The 13,740-nt window shown below is 43.1% G+C and overlaps 1 protein-coding gene across 2 annotated transcripts in view; it reads left to right on the top strand.

The window, feature by feature from the left end:
- Positions 1-13,740, top strand: part of RAC1 (Rac family small GTPase 1) — a 34,643-nt gene that overhangs the window by 11,209 nt on the left and 9,694 nt on the right. For both annotated transcript variants that reach the window (XM_053554500.1, XM_053554501.1), the window contains exons 2-3: positions 7,067-7,138; positions 9,597-9,714. In XM_053554500.1, the coding sequence (XP_053410475.1) occupies positions 7,067-7,138; positions 9,597-9,714 (190 nt within the window). The remainder of the gene's footprint in view (positions 1-7,066; positions 7,139-9,596; positions 9,715-13,740) is intronic.

Genomic DNA, 13,740 nt, shown 5'->3' with positions numbered 1-13,740 from the left:
ACTACAGGCGCCTGCCACAACGCCCGGCTATTTTTTGGTTGCAGTTCAGCCGGGACCGGGTTTGAACCCACCACCCTCGGTATATGGGGCCAGCACCTTACCGACTGAGCCACAGGCGCCGCCCCACAGCGACCTTTCTGATAGACCTGTACAAGTTTCAACTTGCTTGGCTTATGGGTTTGCTAGGAGGGCTTCATTTGTTTCCATCGGTGCAGATTTTACATTTCTTGATTTTTGTGGATTTCAGTACTTCTATAATGACCCACATACTTGATACATATAATTTTACTAACTTGTCCTTAAGATATATGCTTTTAGACAGTAATACGTGCTCTGTATTTTGGCTTCTAGTAGTAATTGGTATTGGAAGAGTTTGTTTTTTCTGTCCTAAGATCACCTTACATTGTCGTTGTTTTTGTTTTTTATTTTAAAACAAGGGCTTTCTCTCTTGCTTGGGATAGACTTCAGTGACATCATCATAGTGCACTGCAACCTCAAACTCCTGGCCCCGCAGGATCCTCTTGCCTCAGTCTCCTGAATAGCTGTGACTACAGGCATCCCTGGTCACACCCAGCTAATTTAGGGGTTCTTAGTATTGCCTAGGTCTCAAATTCCTGACCTCTAGCAATCCTCTCCCTCTTCAGCCTCCCAAAGAGCTAGGATTATAGGCATGAGCCATTGCACTTGGCCCAAAAGTTCTTATTTTGAGCTTGTTAAATTCCTTATTTTTGTTAGTGTTAGGAAATTGCCAGCATTAATAGATGTATTGATTTTATGTCCTTCTAAATTTTGGTTTACAGATTTTGGGAAGTAACTGACATCTATCCAAAAAAAGTAAAGAAAAATTCTTTTGGGGGGTGGGGGGAAAGACAAGAGTCTCACTCTGTTGCCCTTTGCAGAGCATCATGGCATCATAGCTCACTGCAACCTCAAATTCTTGGGCTGGAGTGATCCTCTTGCCTCAGCCTCTCAAGTAGCTGGGACTATAGGCACCTGCCATGACAACTGTCTAGTTTGTCTGTTTTTAGTAGAGATGGTGGTCTCGCTCTTGCTCAGTCTGGTTTTGAACTCCTGAGCTCAAGCGATCTTCCCGTCTCAGCCTCTCGGAGTGCTGAGATTATAGGTGTGAGCCACTTTGCCTGGTCAAAAAGTTCTCTTTTTTTTTTTTTTTTTGTAGAGACAGAGTCTCACTTTATGGCCCTTGGTAGAGTGCCGTGGCCTCACACAGCTCACAGCAACCTCCAACTCCCGGGCTTAAGCGATTCTCTTGCCTCAGCCTCCCGAGTGGCTGGGACTACAGGCGCCCGCCACAACGCCCGGCTATTTTTTTTTTTTTGGTTGCAGTTTGGCCGGGGCCGGGCTTGAACCCGCCACCCTCGGTATATGGGGCCGGCGCCCTACCGACTGAGCCACAGGCGCCGCCCCAAAAAGTTCTCTTAATAGAAAAATGAAGAACATAGTAGGAATGTAAGTTATTGGCTTTAATCTTGTTTACTTTTCTACAGGATATGGCAGAGGAAGACAGATAGGTTAAAAAAATGTAGTGTCATGAACTAGGGGGAAATCCAATATAGAACTGCTATGAACTTTCTTCCAGCAGACTCATGTTCCTTTTCTGGAATTATGGTGTCTTTTTTTTTTTTTTTATGGCCCTCGGTAGAGTGCCATGGCATCACACAGCTCACAGCAACCTCCAACTCCTGGGCTTAAGCGATTCTCTTGCCTCAGCCTCCCAAGTAGCTGGGACTACAGGCGCCCACCACAACACCCAGCTATTTTTTGGTTGCAGTTCAGCTGGGGCCGGGTTTGAACCCACCACCCTCGGTATATGGGGCCGGCACCTTACCAACTGAGCCACAGGCGCCGCCCAGAATTATGGTGTCTTTCAAAGATTCAAAAGAGGTTGAACTAAGCAGTTTAGTTTATAAAGTTAGAAATTGCAAAGGAGGGGGTGGCGCCTGTGGCTCAAGGGCAGGGTGCCGGCCCCATATGCCAGAGGTGGCAGGTTCAAACCCAACCCTGGCCAAAAACCACAAAAAAAAAAAAAAGAAAAGAAAAAAATTGCAAAGCAAACAGTAACTTCCAGAAATTCTGCAGCAGCATCAGTCAAGGGCTTGTGGCCAGGTATGGCTTCCATTCTCCAGAGGGAAGGCCATGGAAAGCTGTTACTTTGCCTAGTGCAGAAGTCAATTTTGGTCTCTAGAGTTGATTTGTACAGTGTTGACAAAGAATGAATAAATATGCTCATGGGAGGAAAATCTTTTTTCTTTTAGCTATTTTAAGAAATTAAGTAAAAATTCAGTCCAAAGGACACACACTTTAAAAGCTAGAATCCTATAATTTAATCATGTTCTTATAATGATGGGTAGTAAAATTTCAGTCAGTACCAGATTATGCCAGTAACTTGAATTCCTTCACAGTTAAGCTTTTCAAAAGATAATGCCTCAGATGAAGATGTAGTTCAGGAAAGGAAGTTTTGGAGCATTTTAGACACAAATGGTTGTATTTATAGTAAGGGCTTTGTTCCTCACATCCATAGAAGAAACTTAGGACAGGATCTTAAAAGAAGTGCTGATAACATTTTATTGTACGTGTAACTGTCAAAACTTTAGTTACTTATCTTTGACATTAAATGGCAAAAATTAACATTTTTTAAACTCAACATTTGTCATTTTGAAAAGGGTCTACTTAGGTTCGGTGCCTGTGGCTCAAGTGGCTCAAGTAGCTCAAGTGGCTGAGGCGCCAGCCACATACACCTGAGCTGGTGGGTTCAAATCCAGCATGGGCTCACCAAACAACGATAGCTGTAACAAAAAATAGCTGCGTGTTGTGGCGGGCACCTGTAGTCCCAGCTACTTGGGAGATGGAGGCAGGAGAATCGCTTGAGCCTAAGGAGTTAGAGGTTGCTGTGAGCTGTGATGCCACAGCACTCTATCCAGGGCAACAGCTTGAGGCTGTATCTCAAAAAAATAAAAAAGAAAAAAGATAAGGGTCTACTTATCATGGCCTTAGCCTCCACTCTCTTCCTTATCCAACCCAGGGCCAAAGATTCTTGTTTTACTTGGCATTTAGGTAGCCCACAAAACTGTCCACTTGTTTTTGCTCTCTAGTCCCGTCCCCCTCCTGGTCCAGACTACCATGGGTGGTTCATGGAATGCAGCAGCTTTCCTTATTTTCCTGCCTTGGATCCCAGTGTCCTTACTCCTCTTGCTACAGTGTAGTTAGAGGCTTCTAAAATTTGATGTTTTCTTGGCAATTAAAAAACTCCTATGGCAAGAATGATAACCTTTACATTTCCGTCTGCCATTGTCTCATTTTTTTTTTTTGTGGTTTTTGGCCAGGGCTGGGTTTGAACCCACCACCTCCGGCATACGGGACCAGCGCCCTACTCCTGGAGCCACAGGCGCCACCCATCTCCTCATTTTTTAACATTAAATGCTGGCCTTATTTCTTTCTTTCTTTTTTTTTTTTTTTTTGTAGAGACAGAGTCTCACTGTACCGCCCTTGGGTAGAGTGCTGTGGCCTCACACGGCTCACAGCAACCTCTAACTCTTGGGCTTACGCGTTCTCTTGCCTCAGCCTCCCGAGCAGCTGGGACTACAGGCACCCGCTACAACGCCCGGCTATTTTTTTTGTTGTTGTTGTTGTTGTTGCAGTTTGGCCGGAGCTGGGCCAGAACCCACCACCCTCGGCACATGGGGCCAGCGCCCCACTCCCTGAGCCACAGGCACCGCCCATGCTGGCCTTATTTCTGTTCTAGGCCTCATCATATACTTTGCTCTCCTCATTCTTTCCCCACTTCTCTTAAAGTCTCCACACACACTGCATCTTCCTCCAACTGCCCCCAGATTAGGTTAGATATTTTGCTGTATATTTGTAGAGCATCTTTTTTTTTGCGATTTTTGGCCAGGGCTGGGTTTGAACCGCCACCTCTGGCATATGGGGCCGGCGCCCTACTCCTTTGAGCCACAGGTGCCACCCTGTAGAGCATCTTTAGTAACACTTGTAACACCTATAATTTTATGTAATGATTACATTCTTCGTTTTTTACAAATTTAATAACAAAATACACTCCACAATGTCTTACTCATTGTAATATCTTTAGTACCTGGTACACTTTTTTTTTTTTTTTTTGAGACAGAGTCTCACTCTGTCACTGGATAGAGTACTGTGGTATCATAACTCACAGCAACCTCAAACTCTTGGGCTTTGGCAATCCTTTTTGCCTTAGCCTTCCAAGTAATTAGTTGTGACTATCTGTAGGGCATGCACCACTATGCCTGGCTAGTCTATTTTTCTTTTTCTTTTCTTTTTTTTTTTTGTAGAGACAGAGTCTCACTGTACTGCCCTGGGTAGAGTGCCCTGGCGTCACACGGCTCACAGCAACCTCTAACTCTTGGGCTTACGCAATTCTCTTGCCTCAGCCTCCCAAGCAGCTGGGACTACAGGCGCCCGCCACAACGCCTGGCTATTTTTTTGTTGCAGTTTGGCCAGGGCTGGGTTTGAACCCGCCACCCTCGGCATATGGGGCCAGCGCCCTACTCACTGAGCCACAGGCGCCGCCCTTCTTTTCTTTTTTTTTTTGGAGACAAGAGCCTCACTTTGTCACCCTTGGTAGAGTGCCATAGTGTCATAGTTCACAGCAACCTCAAACTCTTGGGCTCAAGCGATTCTTTTGCCTCAGTCTCCCAAGTAGCTGGGCCTATAGGCACCCACCTCACTCTTGCTTAGGCTGGTCTTGAACTCCTGAACTCAAGCAATCCACCTGCCTTGGCCTCCCGGAGTGCTGGGATTATAGATGTGAGCCACCATACTGAGGTGACACCCAGCCAGTTTTTCTATTTTTAGTAGAGATTGGGTCTTGCTCTTGCTCAGGCTGGTCTTGAACTCCCTAGTATGCTTTCTGACACAGCACACAGTTGGTATGAATTGAAATTAAATTAATGCTCAAAATAGTTTGGTTGGTGGTTTTGAATCTATAAAACAGAGAAAATTGAGTCATAATGAAGTCAAAATTTGCCCAGAAATTATAGCTGGTAGGTGATAAAGTTTCCTCTTGGGTAGCAAATATAGATTTCTGACTCCAGATCTTAGGTTCCAACTCATACAGGTTAAAAGCTCATTCTAATCTTTTAACAAAATGTATGTGCAGTGAGTCATTTCTGTTTAGAATGCCTTTAGGAGTTGGACATTACCTCCTGATGTTGTAATGTTTGACTCTGAGGTCTTTGGGGTGGGTCATTCCAACTTTTGTTAAGCTCTGAATAATGTTTATGAGTGAAACAAGTATTGGCAAGACTGGATGGGCCTGTAATTTGCCCTTGTTGAGAGGTTTTAGCTTTAGGCTAAGCATGTGAGGGAAATTAGAAAAGCATTTCTTTGTGGTGAATCCTAACTTATAGTATTTGAGATTTGAGTGACAAAATCTTAAAAATTTTAACATCATTGTATCATCATGATCTTGGTAAATGGGTAGAAGGTAGAGGGTTCATTAAGGAGAAATTTGGTGAATTAACCCTCAGGATGCCAGAGACATGGGCTCACTGAAGCCTCTAAAATCACCCTATAACTGTTGTAAAATTTGGAGACTTATTTTTTGCTAAGGGTGTGATGATCTTAATTTTAGGTGGTATTCTCTCTCTCTTTTTTTTTTTTTTGAGACAGATTTTCACTATGTCATGCTTGATGGGGGCAGTGGTGTCACAGATCACAGCAACCTCAAACTCTTGGGCTTAAGTGATTCTCTTGCCTTAGCCTTCCAAGTATCTGGGACTACTGGTGCTCGCCACAATGCCCTGCTATTTTTTGTTGCAGTTGTCGTTGTTTAGCTGGTCTGGTCCAGGCTGGGTTCAAACCCACCAGCCTCAGTGTATGTGGCTGGTGCTGTAACCACTGCTATGGGCGCCGAGCCACGGTGATATTCTCTTCAGAGTTTTTAAGTGGTTATCAGCCACCACACTGATTTCTGCCTGACTGCACACTGGTAATGTTATTATCAGTCCTATACCGTGATCTGTTGTGCAGGTGGTGCTACTGACTCTGGAGTATTTCTCCATGGTTCTCTGGGAAGTTTACTCCATCATCCCTGGGCCATTAATTAATATGTCTGGGATGGAGTATGTTAGCCCCTGCTTAAAGGTTTATGGTGGTATGTGAGGATTGGGGCTGGTTGAGGTGGCAAATGAATACTAATTAATTAATGTGAGAGCAGTTAATGTAGGGTGGTTTATTGACTAAGTACTTTCTATTAAGCAATCAGTCATTACTGATAGCCAGAGAGAAGGCTTTAGGAATGTAGTAGGATTTTGAACTGTGTCACTTAGAGACAACAAAGTAAGTTACAGAAGTAACAGTGTAAGTTGCTGAGAAAAGCTGTGTTTGTTATTGGTATTAATCAAAATATTTTGAGGATAGAATTTAAGTTTCTTTCTTGCTTTCTTTTTGAGACAGAGTGTGACTTTGTCACCCTTGTAGAGTGCTAGGGCATTATGACTCACAGCAACCTCAAACTCTTGGGCTCAACTGATTCTCTTGCCTCAGCCTCCCAAGTAGCTGGAACTACAGGTACCTGCCACAACGCCTGGGTATTTTTAGAGAAGAGGCCTTGCTCTGGCTCATGCTGGTCTGGAACCTGTGAGCTCAGGGCAGTCCACCCACCTGGCCTTCCAGAGTGCTAGGATTACAGGCATGAGCCATTGCACCTGGCCAGAATTTAAGTTTCTTGGATGAAAGGCTTATACATGTGTTCAGAGAAGAGATAGATTTTAAAAAATGTTGTTCCTCTTGAACCTTGTACTTACATAACAACTATTAACTGTTAGTGCTAAAGCCACATACCTAAACAGAATTTGATAGCTCCTTACCTCTACCATTCTGATAAATTATAGTTTGTTTACTTTAAATTTCAGCATAAAATGTGTGTAATGTTAAAGGGTTATAGAAAATTGTTTTCTTTAATGCTAAGTAGCATATATTTGATTTTTTTTTCCTAGAAGTTATTTTAACAATAATCAATCTAGGATTACATTCGTGTTGACTAAGCAACCTTTTCTTTCTCTCTTTTTAGAGCTGTGGGTAAAACTTGCCTACTGATCAGTTACACAACCAATGCATTTCCTGGAGAATATATCCCTACTGTGTAAGTATCTTCAGTTAAATTGAGAATTAACTTGTCTGTGCTCTGTTTTTCAGAATCGTTTGACCATTTGTTTTGTTCTAAAGCCATTCTTAATCCTTAAAGTTTTTTGAGCTTTTTTGTTGAGACACTCTGTCACCCTGTGTAGAGTGTCACGGCCTCATGACACTCACAACAACCTCAAACTCTTGGGCTTAAGAGATCCTCTTGCCTCAGCCTCCTAAGTAGCTGGGATTATGGGTGCTTGTCACAATGCCTGGCTAGTTTTTCTGTTTTTAGTAGAGACAGACTTGCTCTTTCTCAGGCTGGTCTCCAACTCCTGATGCAGTCCATCTGCCTCGACCTCCCAGAATGCTAGGATTACAGGCGTGAACTACCATGCCCTGCTGGTATTATAGGCTTTTAAAAATTACTTAATCTAATGTTAAGTTTACTCATATGATGGAACAAACCCAGCCTTCTTAACTGATTTTTTTAGACATTTAGGAAAGAGAAAGTTAAATTAACTGTGAAATATCCTAGAGACGGGATAAGGTTGTTAAAACCAGAGTTGGACAAAAAGACTCTGACTGAAAGTTTGGTCAGCGGTAGTCCTTGTCAGTGTAAAGAGTTTCAGTTAAATTTGGCTTTCTGGCAACTGGAACATGAAGCATTCTATTATGCTCTAATTGGTCATAAGTTGGTTATGTGTGAGTGTTAAGTTACAGGGCTTTGGAAGTGAAACCTGGCTCTGTGGGGGTGGAGGGGTATATGGAAGGATGGTTTTTTCAATTGCTTATTCCCTATGGTCGGCAGAATTGGGTGGAGACGGGAAAGTGCTTTTCCCTGTAGCAGGGCCTCATAATGTGCTGCACCACCGCCATAGTGAGTGCTCACATCTGCATACTGGAGGAGCTACTACCTCAGTTCCCACCTATGCTCACCTCCCCAAGTACACACTTAGGTGCTCTCTGAAGTGTTGTACTCTTTTTTTTTTTTTTGTAGAGACCGAGTCTCACTGTACCGCCCTCGGGTAGAGTGCCGTGGTGTCACACGGCTCACAGCAACCTCTAACTCTTGGGCTTATGCGATTCTCTTGCCTCAGCCTCCCGAGCAGCTGGGACTACAGGCGCCCGCCACAACGCCCGGCTGTTTTTCTGTTGCAGTTTGGCCGGGGCTGGGTCAGAACCCGCCACCCTCGGCATATGGGGCCGGCGCCCTGTTCACTGAGCCACAGGCGCCGCCCTGTACTCATTTTTTTAATCATACTGTCCATGTTATCCTGAATCTATGGTAGGGATTTTCCTTATCTACATGTGTAGTTAGAGCTTAAATAATAATGATTATTTTGAAGTATTAAAACTGACTTAACCATTTGTTACTTGGGGGTGTGTATGTTAAAACAATGCTGTGTTGAACATCATTGCACATGTCTTTGTACACACCTGATTATTAGAAGTGAAATTATGTCAAATCAAAAGGCATTGGATGTTTTTTTATTTTTATTCTTTTTTATTTATTTTTTTTTTTTGTAGAGACAGAGTCTCACTTTATGGCCCTCGGTAGAGTGCCATAGCATCACACAGCTCACAGCAACCTCCAACTCCTGGGCTTAAGCGATTCTCTTGCCTCAGCCTCCCGAGTAGCTGGGACTACAGGCGCCTGCCACAACGCCCAGCTATTTTTTGGTTGCAGTTCAGCAGGGCTGGGTGTGAAACCGCCACCCTCGGTATTTGGGGCCGGCGCCTTACCGACTGAGCCACAGGTGCCACCCAAGGCATTGGATGTTTTAAGTGTTGATTACTACTAATTTTTTTCACAAAAGACTCACTTTCCTGGCTATGATTGAAATGGCCCCTAATATACACTGTTTAATGTGGGTTGAAAAGTTATCTCAACATTTGCAGGATTTCTGATCACCAGTGAGGAAAAAATCTTTCATTTAGTGTACAGTTTTAGCCACAATGCCTGGCTATTTTTTTTTTTTTTTTTTTGTTTAGCAGGCCCAGGCCGAATTCAAATACACCAGCTCTGGAGCATGGAGGACCCTAACCTGGAGCACTCTAACCACTGGGCTATGGCCCCCTGCCCCCCTTTTTGAGACAGAGTCTCAAGCTGTCACTCTGGGTAAAGTGTGTGGCGTCATAGTTCACAGCAACCTCCAACCTCTTGGGCTCAAGCAATCCTCTTGCCTCAGTTTTCCTATTTTTAGTAGAGACAGGGTCTCGTTTTTTGCTCAGGCTGGTCTCAAACTGATGAGCTCAAGCAGTCCATCCTCCTAGGCCTCCCAGAGTGCTAGGATTACAGGTATGAGCCACCACGCCCAGCCCCCTGATGGAACTTTTTGTAAATAAAAGATAACATTCTCTGTCTCTCTCATTTGTCTTTAAATTTTGTTATGGTACACCTTCTCTGGAATGCTGTCTAGGACAGTGACTTAGGTCCCACATTCCTGACTAACCATTTTTACTCTGTTCTACAGCTTTGACAATTATTCTGCCAATGTTATGGTAGATGGAAAACCGGTGAATCTGGGCTTATGGGATACAGCCGGACAAGAAGATTATGACAGATTGCGCCCTCTATCCTATCCACAAACAGTAAGGATTGCAACTAATTTCTAATGTGTCTTTTAGTATATATAATTCTTGAATGTTTAATTAATGGTATCACTATCAAATTGGTTATACATGTATTGCTGTCATTTGGGTATATCATATAATAGCAAATGCAGTTAAATTGGTTTGGTAGCAAATGTCCCCCTAAACCAGTGGTTCTCAACCTTCCTAATATCGCGACCCTTTAATACTGTTCCTGTGGGTCTCGACCCACAAGTTGAGAACTGCTGCCCTAGATGCAAACCAGGGTTTTTTTTTTTGTTTTTTTTTTTTTGCAGTTTCTGTTCAGGGCTGGGTTTGAACCCGCCACCTCCGGCATATGGGACCGGTGCCCCAAACCAGGGTTTTTATTTTTTGAACATCACTGGTTATTCTGGTGCTGTGCGTTTTACATTCTTCCAGTTAGTTTTAGGACAACCATATGAAAGGTAGAGGATTTTGGTTTGTTTTTGGCAAACCAGTTTTTAGTAGCAGTTAGTTTGAAGATGGCTTGCTTCGTGAGTTTCATACCACAGAATAAAATTAAGCAGTTACGATTAAAGTTTCTTTGAGCCAAGTTAGTGTCTAAGTGAGGTGGTTCATGCCTGTAATGCTAGCACTCAGGAGGCCAATGCGGATGGATTGCTTGAGCTCAGGAGTTGGATCAATAGCGAGACCCCATCTCTACTAAAAGAAACTAGCTGGGTGTAGTGGCACATGCATGCAGTCCCAGCTACTCGGGAGGCTGAGGCAGGAGGATTGCTCAAGGTCAAGAATTTGAGGTTGCTTTGAACTAGGACCCCATAGCACTGTACCCGGGGTGATAGACCATCTCAAAAAAAGAGAGAACCAAGTTAATAACTAATCTTATGGGTTTAATACATTTTCCCCATAAAATGCATAGTTTCTCTGGCTTTAGTGTCTAATTATTTTCAATTTAGATTGAGGTTTCAGTTTTATAAAATGTGTCCACTGTGTCCAATCAGAAGAAAACTTTTAGTTTTGCTTCTGTATCAGATAATAATAAATGATTTATTTATCAAAGCTTATTAGAACAGTAGCTGGCAAAGACAATGATTAGACGCTACTTTTCTTTAAATAGTTGTCTTACATGTGTGTCATTTGTTTGTCTTGTTACATATTCTTCATTTTTAAAAGTATTGTTTTGGAGATAGTGATTAACTAGTTGGAGCAAAACTTAAATAAACAGGAGAAATAACAGCAGATTGCTTGCGTTTAAATCCTGATCCTCTCACTTTTTAGCTGAGTTCCTTTTGGCAGGTTTCTTCATCTTTCTAAGTCTTTACCTGTTTGCTCATAGGACTAGGTGAGTTAATACATGCACTGCACATACATCAGTCCCTGGCACATCATAGACACTCAGTTGTACCTGCTATTAGGCTTTGTCCTTATTCTTATTTATGTGTATTGATCAGTCTAGAAAGCTCAGCAGTTTACCTTGTGCCCAAATAAGTGAAAGTTGCTGTGGGTGCTCTTAGTAAGCCTGGGTTGAGCAGAGGGCCTTGGGGTCAGAGTCAGAGACATCCTAGAGAAAGGCAAGCTTTGAGCTCTGATTGATGGGGCAGCCTTTGATTGGTTTAACCTTTACTTTCTTCTAGGACATACATGGATGGAAATAACCAGTTCTAGTCTACCAAAATCTCTTGTTTTGTTTTTTTTTTTTTTTTTTTAAGTGAACTTGTTTAGTAGTGGTGGTTTTAAACTTTTGAATATACTCTTTCCCCTGCAGTCATCACTATCTTGTATGTTTCCACTGAAAATATTGCCAAATAGTTGCTGTGAGCTTTAGATTTTTTTGGTTAGTTGTCTTTTAGTTGAATTCTAGTTAACAGTCCTAACTAAAGAAGTGCGAATATAACAGTGTAAAATGGGAAGTTTGAATTGGATGGTTCCTCAGTAATCTACAGCTAAAAATTAACAAATGATTGGCAATTTACACAGAAGCTCTCCCATGTCATTGGCTAATATTCCATAATTGAGTATAAAAGTGAAACAATCTAAATAAACTTCAGTATACTTTACTTATGCCTAATAAAGTAAAATGAAACTTTGTACATATCTTCTACATAATTTTTAATAACTTAATTCTGTAATGTCTGTCTTCACTAGCTATAGCTTGTATGAATTATCACGAAGATGAAAAAAATGTAAGGATTTGTTTGGATCTCATTCTGGTCATAGTTTTAGGAAATATTGGTTTTCTTTTTTTTTTTTTAGAGACAGAGTCTTACTTTGCCACCCTCGGTAGAGTGCTGTGGCATCACAGCTCACAGCAAACTCCAGCTCTTGGGCCAGGTGATTCTCCAGCCTCAGCCTCAGCCTCCTGAGTAGCTGGGACCACAGGCGCCTGCCACAACGTCTGGCTATTTTTTTGTAGCAGTTTGGCCAGGGCCGGCTTGAACCTGCCATCCTTGGTATATTGGGTATATGGGGTTGGCGCCCTACTCACTGAGCCACAGGTGCTGCCCGGAAATACTGGTTTTCTTTTCTTTTTCTTTCTTTCTTTCTTTCTTTTTTTTTTTTTTTTTGAGACAGAGTCTCACTATGTCACCCTCAGTAGAGTGCCGTGGCATCATAGTTTACAGCATTCTCAAACTCTTGGGCTTAAGCAATTCTCTTGCCTCAGCCTCCCACGGAGCTGGGATTATAGGCGCCACCATAATGCCTGGCCTGGCTATTTTTTGTTGCAGTTGTTTAGCTGGTCCGGGCTGGGTTCGAACCCACTACCTTCTGTGTATGTGGCTGGTGCCATAACCACTGTGCTTTGGTGCCAAGCCAAAATACTGGTTTTCAAGCAAAGGGTCTGTTGACCAGTTTTTTGTTTGTCCTATCGATATCAATAAATTGAGAAACTTGTTTATATCACCAGAACTAACTTCCATCCTTGGTAAAGTTTTAGCAGAGTTTTTATAAAATTATTCCATTTGATGGTGGTATAAATTAGTTTGAGAAACAACTAAATAAAAAAAGCATTATCAAAAAGTAAATCCAGTAAGAAAAAAGAAAGTAAGTCCAGGCTGGGCACAGTGGCTCACACCTGTAATCCTAGTACTCTGCGAGGTTGAGGTGGGTGAATTGCCTGAGCTCACAGGTTCCAGACCAGTCTGTGCCAGAGCGAGACCTTGTCTTTAAAAAATAGCCGGGCGTTGTGGCAGGCACCTGTAGTCCCAGCTACCCAGGAGGATGAGGCAAGAGAATCACTTGGACTTAAAAGAGTTTGAGGTTGCTGTGAGCTATGATACTACGGCACTCTATCAAGGTAACAAAGTGAGATTTTGTCTCAAAAAAAAAAAAGAAAAGAAAAATTCTTCCTGTCATGGTCAAAATTTTTGCAGCATTGGGCGGCGCCTGTGGCTCAGTGAGTAGGGCGCCGGCCCCATATGCCGAGGGTGGCGGGTTCAAACCCAGCCCCGGCCAAACTGCAACCAAAAAATAGCCGGGTGTTGTGGCGGGCGCCTGTAGTCCCAGCTACTCCGGAGGCTGAGGCAAGAGAATCGCTTAAGCCCAGGAGTTGGAGATTGCTGTGAGCCATGTGACGCCACGGCACTCTACCCAAGGGCGGTACAGTGAGACTCTGTCTCTACAAAAAAAAAAAAAAAAAAAAAATTTTTGCAGCACTAGAATTGTGATTAAATAACCTCAATATCTGGAAAATAATTTTTTTTTAATAATAAAATGAACATGATTGAACACGATCAAGAAAGCTTTTTCAGGGCGGTGCCTGAGGCTCCGTGGGTAGGGCACTGGCCCCATATACCGCGGGTGGCAGGTTCTAACCCGGCCCCGGCCAAACTGCAACAAAAAAAATAGCTGGGTGGCTCGGCGCCTGTGGCTCAAGCAGCTGAGGCGCCAGCCACATATACCTGAGCTGGTGGGTTCGAATCCATCCTGGGCTCACCAAATGACGATGGCTGCAACCAAAAAATAGCCGAGCATTATGGCAGGCAGGAGCTAGAGGTTGTTGTGAGCTGTGACACTACAGCACTCTCTGGAGGGTGACAGAGTGAG

The sequence above is a fragment of the Nycticebus coucang genome, chromosome 12 (assembly GCF_027406575.1).
Source record: "Nycticebus coucang isolate mNycCou1 chromosome 12, mNycCou1.pri, whole genome shotgun sequence".
Lineage (NCBI taxonomy): Eukaryota > Metazoa > Chordata > Mammalia > Primates > Lorisidae > Nycticebus > Nycticebus coucang.
This window is presented reverse-complemented; position numbering and strand designations above follow the sequence as displayed.